The sequence below is a fragment of the Onychostoma macrolepis genome, chromosome 22 (genome assembly GCF_012432095.1).
Source record: "Onychostoma macrolepis isolate SWU-2019 chromosome 22, ASM1243209v1, whole genome shotgun sequence".
Taxonomy (NCBI): domain Eukaryota; kingdom Metazoa; phylum Chordata; class Actinopteri; order Cypriniformes; family Cyprinidae; genus Onychostoma; species Onychostoma macrolepis.
The window spans coordinates 30,032,057-30,041,432 of NC_081176.1; the positions used below are offsets into that span (position 1 = coordinate 30,032,057).

General features: G+C 35.7%; 1 protein-coding gene across 3 annotated transcripts in view; it reads right to left on the reverse strand.

Annotated features, from left to right (window-relative positions):
• The window catches only part of LOC131529634 (phospholipid-transporting ATPase IF-like), a 58,853-nt gene extending 50,172 nt beyond the window's left edge, over nt 1–8,681 (reverse strand). Inside the window, exon 1 of one of the 3 annotated variants that reach the window (XM_058759429.1) lies at nt 7,584–8,678. In XM_058759429.1, the coding sequence (XP_058615412.1) occupies nt 7,584–7,610 (27 nt within the window). In that variant the 5' untranslated portion in view covers nt 7,611–8,678. Of the gene's footprint in view, nt 1–7,583 lie in introns of all 3 variants that reach the window. The other 2 variants (XM_058759428.1, XM_058759430.1) reach the window with 2 other exon arrangements.
• Nucleotides 8,682–9,376: the final 695 nt, after the last annotated feature.

The window sequence follows — 9,376 nt, forward strand, 5'->3', positions numbered from 1 at the left end:
CATCAAACATAACTCCTTCAAAGACAGCCAGAAACCTTACAGTTGTGATCAATGATCAGCTGACTTTCTCAGACCACATTGCTAAAACTGCCTGGTCCTGCAGATTTGCTTTATTCAACATCAGGAAGATCAGGCCCTTTCTTTTGGAACATGCTACGCAACTCTTTGTTCAAATTTGTTGTGCCCAGGCTGGACTATTGCAATGCTCTCTTGATCTTCCAGCAAGTTCTATCAAACCTCTACAATTAATCCAACCTCTACAATTTATGACTCTCATGGAGCATTCCAGACGGCCAAGTAAACACATCACAATATAAATGCTTAAGTCTACAGGAACATGTGTCAACTGCAATTACAAATTTAGTTAAGCTGTTCATTAAAGTGCCCATTCCCAAAAGCAATCACTTTCTTGGCTATTAGTGTTGAGAACGAGCCGTTTCCTTCGCTTATGCAGAGTTGAGAGGTTACTCGGCACAACATCTTATTTAATCTTTGATGTGGAAATGCTTTGAAGATAGAAAACATGTATTTTTTATTTGCCGAGTACTACTTTTACATCTACAATGCCAAGTATTTCAACAGTTGACTGATTAATCAGACCAATGAAATTTCATTGTACTCTGTACTGTAGCAAAAACTAATAAGCTACTGAGAACACACCTTTATCTAAATAATTAAAAACGAATAAATGTTAAATGGAAACAACCACTGATCATAAGTAAACACTGTTGTTCTTGTAATTACTCCAGCAAACAAAGAGTGGTTTGGTCACTTTTGTCAATTCATATAATGAAAGTCTATAGACTGCTCACTTTTTCAGTGACCTTGGTCTCTAAAGTATAACCTATTTCCCTATTAACTTTTCTCATTAAAAAATTATCTAGGAAAAAGTTATAAGCTACAGAACAAACCAACCAGCTAGAAGGAGAAGTACAACATCACAAACTCTGATTTGAAAGAAAAAAAGTACTTGAAAAGTAGACCGACTACATACTTAATGGCTTTGACAAAGATAAGAATTACAATCCCATGAAGCCTTGTGAATGACAATAAAAAAAAAAAATTATATTATATTAAAGTACTGATTTAAAGATGCTACATTTTAAAATATATCAAAACAATGTCCAGAATATAGCTGTTTTTACTGTATTCATCATCAAATTAACCCAGCCTTGGTGAGAATAAGAGACTTCTTTCAAAAACAAAAAAATCTTAATTATTCAAAATTTTTAATGGTAGTGTATAGAAACAATACATTTTACATTTATTTCAAAATACAAATACAAATATTTAAGTAGACTGAAAGACTCCATTACGTCATTTGCAGTGATTCATGGGAGTGGGCGCCTGTGAAAGAGTTCTTTCGGCTGTTAAGTTGAGATAATGCTGGCTGATGGCTTTAACAAAAGCCTAAAACATCAATTATCAACCCTGGAGACAACAGGTCTTTCTGGTTCATAAGTTATCATTAAAGGTGTCAGATTTTACTGTTCTCTGACGTCCACTTACAAGATTTTAACATTAACAACACCATAATTCAGAAGAAACAGGCTCTTTTCTGTCCTGGTTTCAACCCCCATCATCGAATCGCTCCGATTGGATCGGTGTGGCTCATTCTAGACTTAGAAACATAAGCCCACTGCTATGATTGGTTAACGGTTTGAAAAGCACAGCTGTGTAAAATTCTGCATGTCTGTTTGACAGCCTACATCCTTCATAGAGGGACACTGCTGTGATTTAGTTTTAAAAAACGTATCAGTCAGTACGTGACCTGGAACAGACAAAGCAATAGTGACCCACGATAAAAACACTGTTACTTGTGAGTTACGACATTACTGTCGGAACCAATATAGCTGACATGGCATCGTCTTTTAGTTTTAATCTCTCTACAAATCCTGAATCGATCTGTGCCTTGTTTAAAAACAAATCTGCGGTAAAATGATTCAAACAAATGACCAGGTTCTTACTGATGTGATCAGGAACTAAAAATAAAGTTCATCCACTCTTTCCTAATGGTAGGATAAGAAGGAAGGCAATGCAAAGACTGTTATCCTCTTGTTATCATCGGAGCATCTTTATCATTTGGTTGCCTGGATTTGTTTCTCTTGCTATTTACCTAGAACATGCGCAAATAGAAACGGGTGTTGATCTGATTCAGCAGAGGCGGTTTTTCGTTGAACTTTGCTGTCACAGTGTGACAAATTCCAAAAATGAGTCATTTTGGCAGCTTGACTTCTGTTTCTAGACTTACAAGCAAATTCTGAAACTTACAGGATGCTTTTATCATACAATAACTTCTTACATGTCAACAGAGCTGGGTAGTAACTGATTACATGTAATCTGGATTACGTAATCAGATTCCAAAAATTAAGTACTTGTAATTAGATTCAATTACATTTTAAAATACTTGTAATCAGACAACAGTTACTTTGTGGATTACATCATTACATATTTACACAATAGCGATATTTTTTCAGTAATCAACTACTGATGAACACACAAATTCTTATTTGAATTATCACTCAGTCGGTTATTTTATTATTATTGTATTTATTGACAAAATTGTATACATGTTAAGCAAAATTGAAAATTGAGGATGCAGTACGATAAAGAATAGAGGATGCGGAATGATAAAAATGACGGTTATTTTCGTCTGTATTACTATTCAACTGTAAGTGTACGTTACTATGGTTACCAATGTTTATAGGAAGCACATTAATATAGAACGTGATTAAACTGACCTGGAACTACCTGTGCAGTTAAACGAATTTAAATCAACACCTGCCAGCCAATCAGAATCGAGTATTCAGACAGACCATGACATAAAAGCTAAAATACACTTGCTGCACGGCGCATAAAACGTTCAAAAATGCAAATATGTGGGAGTAAGAGAAGATCAGGCATATGGATAAATCTGACGATGCAAGAGAGAACTCAATTCGGTTCGGTTTTCTGAGCGCAGACACTGAAGCATACACACACAGAAAGCGTGTCTCACAGCAAGTGAGTACTCTTTCATGACGCATGAACGGAAAAATACACACAAATGTCCATTTTGACGAGTATTCACGTAAACACAGTTGATTACGTCTTAAGTGAACGTAAACAGTAGGGAGAACATGTATCTGTACAATGCATCCATTGCATCCGTGCATTCGGTTTTAAAGGGACAGTGGCCTAATTTAGTCACTATTGTCCGAGTCACTGATGTTAATCAAGCAACAAAAGAAAGACTGAAAATCACTCACTGCTCTTGACTGAATCACTTTAGTAGCCCTAAATATTAATCTAAATTTATTTATAGAAATAAATATGTCTGCTTGAAAGAATGAAGAATATGGTAAACAAGTTGTTATAAAGAATGCATGATTAGCCTATATAACCATTGGTATTTCATTAAAAAGAAGACCATGTTCTTGTTTTTTATGAGAAGTGGTTTTATTTAATTTTAACAAAGGTGTCACCGCAGTTAAATTGCAGTCTATCATGATGAAACCGAGTTTGGAAATTTTAGAGAAATGCTTAATAAATGCACTGTAACTAAACCCATTAGATTTTAGCCGACTAAATTTACTGTAGATTTAGTCGACTAAAATCTTATGATATTTAGTTGACTAAAACTAAAAACAATTCAGATGACTAAAATATGACTAAAACTAAATGGCATTTTAGTCAAAAGACTATGACTAAAACTAAATCAAAATTAACACTGCTGCATAAACTACCTTATAATGTTTAGTGCACTTTGTGTTGTTAATAACGACAAATGGAATAGATTTTCTTACTCTTTGTATTTTTTTATGTCAACATGGTACAAGATTGTCCTATTTAAATCAATTTGAAAAACGAGATGGGTCAAAGGTAATCTAAAAGTAGCTGATTACATTACCTAAAATGTGTAAAGCAATGGATTACGTTACTAACTACAATTTTTGTCATGCAGTTTAGAATCAATAAATTACAATTTAGCAATCTACCCAGCTCTGCATGTCAAAAGATCAAGGACAATTTGATTCATTTATCCCATATGGACAAAATGGGATTTTTGCTTCAGGCCCTCGTTGTTACTTTCCATCAGGCTGCTGTTACACTTCAAGATGCAATGCACAGACCCAATATTACGACACAGAGCAGATGTCCCGCCTGTTTACATTTACATACCTACTTTGCTTGCACTGATACCTCACCAGACGAGCACTCGGACCAAGAAGTGCATTTGCCCATTGACTCATGTGGCCACCAGCACTCTACACAGAACATGTGCATTAGAGCTGAGCTATTAATAAAATATAATACTAACTGAACAGCCACTCACTGGAATAAATACTACATTAAAATGAATATATATATATAAACATAGTGACTGATTATGAGTTATGTGATTGTGAGCTGGAAGCAGCTGGTATGGCAGCAGATGAGCTTGTGTAAGATGACGTTGGCAGCAGGAAAGCAAACAGAGTGCAGATCACATTAGGCTTTTGTGCTCTGCCCTGACTCTAAGCCCTGCCATAACAAGACACTTCCCATGACTCACTGAAACATGAAGAAACATAAGTAGCCTTGTGTAAATTAGGCTGGATGAAGGAAGGAATAAAACAATCCACAGACAAGCGAATACACGGATTTGTAACATGATGTCTGAAATGCAGATTCATAAATAGAAATCTGCAAACAATGCTTAAAGCCCACATGCTGATCCCTGTAGTCATACAAAAGTTTCAGGGAACAAAAACTAATTAAAGGAATAGTTCACCCAAAAATGAAATTTGCTATAAATGTACACACCCTCGGGCTATCCGAGATCTAGATGAGTTTGTTTCTTCTTCAGATTTGGAGAAATGTAGCATTACATCACTCGCTCAACAATGAATGCTCTGCAGTGAATGGGTGCCGTCAGAATGAGAGTCCAAACAGCTGATAAAAACATCACAATAATCCACACCACTCCAGTCCATCAATTCTTGTAAAGCCAAAAGCTATGTGTCTGTAAGAAACAAATCCATCATTAAGAAGTTTTTAACTTTAAACCTTTGCTTCCAGCTAAAATATGAGTCCATAATCCATAACACTTCCTCCAGTGAAAAAGTCATCTGGTCTGAATCAGGAGAGAAATCTGCACAGATCAAACACCCTTTACAAGCCAAAACAGTTCTAAACAGCTCTAAACAAATATGTGGATGAATTTTGATGTGAGAGACAACAGGAGATGGACTTTTTCACACCGGAGGAAGCATTATTATGGATTATTTTAAATCTTGTTTGAAGTTAAAACACCTTGATGGATTTGTTTCTTACAAACATGGAGCTATTGGCTTCACAAGATGTTAACTGAAGGACTGGAGTGGTGTGGGTTACTTGTGGATTATTGTAATGTTATTATCAGCTGTTTGGACTCTCATTCTGACGGCACCCATTCACTGCAGAGGACCCATTGGTGAGCAAGTGATGAAATGCTACATTCCTCCAAATCTGATGAAGAAACAAACTCATCCACATCTCAGATGGCCTGAGGGTGAGTACATTTTCTTTTTTTTGTGTGAACTATTTCTTTAATAACATTCCTCTTATAATCAGTTTGGTTTTAGGATCTGCAATGACGTGTAAAAGAGAGAGGAACTGAATCCACAAGGTTGGTAGTGAAAAGTGAACACCTGAACTATAATACGCACAACAGACTTAAAAAAAAAAAAAAAAAAATCTTACTGGGTGATTGTTTGACAGGAACAGTTACAAAACTACCAAATGAGGGAAGTTCTGAAAACTTTAAGTGCAACACTGCCATTTCAGCTTTGCAGGAACACTCCACTGTTACTAAATACACCAATTACCCAGCACAAGCCCAATTACACAGACGGGAAAAAGTGACACCCGAAAGATGTGAAAAACAGAAATGTGGTTCTGCCCCATCACTGTTTCCATCTCCACGTTTGCAGCCACAGGGTAGCAGTGTCTAAAATGAGACCAGATCTAAACACACTTCCTGTGACATGAAGCCAACAGCGTTAGGGGACACCCTTCAGACAAACAAACAAGATAAGATACATCTAGTATACCCAGTCTTCTAATATGTTCTGTAAATTACTGGAAGCCAGCTGAGAAGTCTAGTAACCATCAAAATAAGCAAATATTACACTGTAACTATACACCATATTTAAACAATTATCTTCAATATCGTCAATTTACAAATAAAAGCTTAGTTTTAAAATTTACATAGCCTCAAACACTGTGGTAGATGCACATTAGCCTACAATTCATTGAAAAAAGTTAAAAATTGATTAGTTATCCACCTAAATAACTTAAAACCATCACATATGGCTAATGAACAACATAACTGTACAAGTACAGGACAGATGTTTTATTGTATGCTCTACATTGGGCTTTTTCTAAAGATATTTCTTCACTGTTACTGTACTGAATAAAAGCTACCTTAATTAAAAGTGTAAAGCACCAAAAATTAGGGCTGCAAAACGATTAATCGCAATTAACTGCATTCAAAATAAAAGTTTGTTTACATACTATGTGTGTGTGCACTGTGTATATTTATTACATATAAATAATGTTAGATTTATATCCTAAAATATTTATATTTACACACACATATAAATATATTTTTTAAATATATAAATGGTGTATTTAACAAATATACACAGTACACACATATAGTACGTAAACAAACTTTTATTTTGAATGTGATTAATAATGATTAATCATTACCTAAAATACCCATTTTGTAAAGTATTTTTGAGAGCATTTTATAGTCATATAATTATAGCTTGATTATAAAAAAGAAACAACAACAAATACAAAAATTACTTTAACTACAAAACAGTGCCTGTACACAATGCTCCGGAAATCTTAATAAATGCTTGCTAGAATACATTTCAAGGCGTTATTTTAGTTGTTTCGTCAAAACTAAACTATATTAGACAACAAACACAGATATCTGACAGTTATAGATCACAAATATCATAATGAACAACAGAGGAATTCACCACAAGGGACATTTACCTGCATATTTTAAATATTTAAAGCAGTTTGTCATTTTTGACTTATGTTTGTTCAAACAAAGCATGTGAAGTCAACAAGTCAGCCTCAACAGATTCCAGTCTACTAGTCAAGTTACGGTCCAACTTTTTGCAATATTCATAAAGCGCATGAGTAATGGCACTTGTGACATTTGTTGCAGTAAAATTACACAACTGCCAGGAAGAAGGAAACAAACAAATCAACAGACAAAACAAACAAAAACAAAAACATTCCGCAATCACGAGGAGCCGCAGGCGAGCTTCCCTCCAAAACGATTTAAAAACAAAACCGTTAAATTATCTCGTTATTCGTGTTCTCAATAACCTCATATAACCACCTGCTACATAAAATAAAACAGACGAAATATAACAATACACCGTTTAATTTAAGCGAAACGCTGTCCTGTGCCTTCATTAAATGTAATTTAATTCGTGATTTAATTAGCCAGACAGTACACGCTAGCTTCGCGCTAACTCAATAATAAGACCGCAGCACCAAAACAATGAAGCGAGCAGATTGTGTGGCGATAAAAGAGTTTAAACGGCTCGTAACGTTACCAGCTGCTGTCGGATCCAGCGAATCATCCTGTCTCGAGCTAGCGCAGTGAGCTAGCCCGCTCCTCCGACACAAATCCCCGCAGCATCAATAAAACCGCTTCCCCTGGCGCTTCTTCCTCTCCGCATTACAGAGCGAGCGAGAGAACGCCGCGAGCGCGAAGACCCCGGACCATTCTGATACTCGAACCCGATGCGGCGGAGCGCAAACGCGGACCAAAACACACACCGACTGCGCTCGACGGAGACGACTTCTGACTGACTGACAACATCCCGGAAGTGACGTCACCCCCTGCCCGAGCGCATCAACGGCTGAAAGTTGTGTGTGTCGCACGTGCTACTGGAATCCCTGGGTTTGTTGACGGTGAGTGTGTTGTGTTTAAGTGTTCACGCGCGAAAAAAATCTAGTTTCTGTCGACTGAAATATAGACAATGATATTCCTGATGCAGCCATCACGCAAGCGTCGCTTTAAATGAAGAAGAAAAAAAAAAGAATATGTCTCATCGTGTGTCATCGTTTACTCTCCCTCAGGTCCTTCCACTCCCTTTTGATTATCTGTGGATCGCAAAATGAAAACTGGAAAAGCGCAGATACAAATACAAACAAACATATTTTCTGAAATTGATTCATTAAGGATTCACGCGGGATTAAACAAAGCATAGTTTTGGAATGGAATGAGTGCGAGTACATGTTTTCTTCCAGAAGAGTAAAAAAAAAAAAAAAATTGATACATGCAATTAATTCAAAACTCTTTTGCAAGAATTACAAATTCTAAATTGGAAGAATGAAAAATTCATCAAAGAAAAAAAAAAAATGAATGGTGAATTATTCCACTGAGGGTGCGTCGGTGAAATATGGTCAATAGAATACAATTTCTATAAAACAATAAGCTGCTGTTATTGGTTTGCTTTCTCAGAAATCATCACTGAAATGAAGCAGATAAAAGCAGTGCTGTGAAATATAGTAAGTTACCCAAACGCTGTCAACTTCATAGTTAGTATATTTACCTAACCATAATAAAAGTAGTGACTGTGGATAATATTATTAAAGTAGTTAGTTAGTTAATTTTATTTCATAGGCTTCACCATGTAATAGAACATGGAGAGCTGCACAACAAAGATCTCAATAAATAACCTATATATATATATATATATATATATATATATATATATATATATATATATATATATATATATATATATATACAGTGGATATAAAAGTCTACACACCCCTGTTAAAAGGCCAGGTTTTTGTAATGTAAAAAAAATGAGACCAATGCAAATCGTTTCAGAACTTTTTCCAGCTTTAATGTAAACTATAACCTGTACAACTCAATTAAAAAACAAACTGAAATATTTTAGGAAAGGTGGAGTAAAAATAAAAAACTAAAATAATGTGGTTGCATAAGTGTGCACACCCTCTTATAACTAAGGATGTGGCTGTGTTCAGAATTAAGCAATCATGTTCAAACTCATGTTAAATAGGAGACAATACACACCTGCCATCACTTAAAGTGCCTCTGGTTAAACCCAAATAAAGTTTAGCTGTTCTAGTAGGCTTTTCCTGACATTTTCTTATAGTTGCATCTTACAGCAAAATCCATGGTCCGCAGAGAGCTTCCAAAGCATCAGAGGGATCTCATTGTTAAAAGGTATCAGTCAGGAGAAGGGTACAAAAGAATTTCCAAGGCATTAGATATACCATGGAGCACAGTGAAGACATCAAGTGGAGAAAATATAGCGCACCAAGCACTGGACGTCCCTCCAAAATTGATGGAAAGATGAGAAGAAAACTG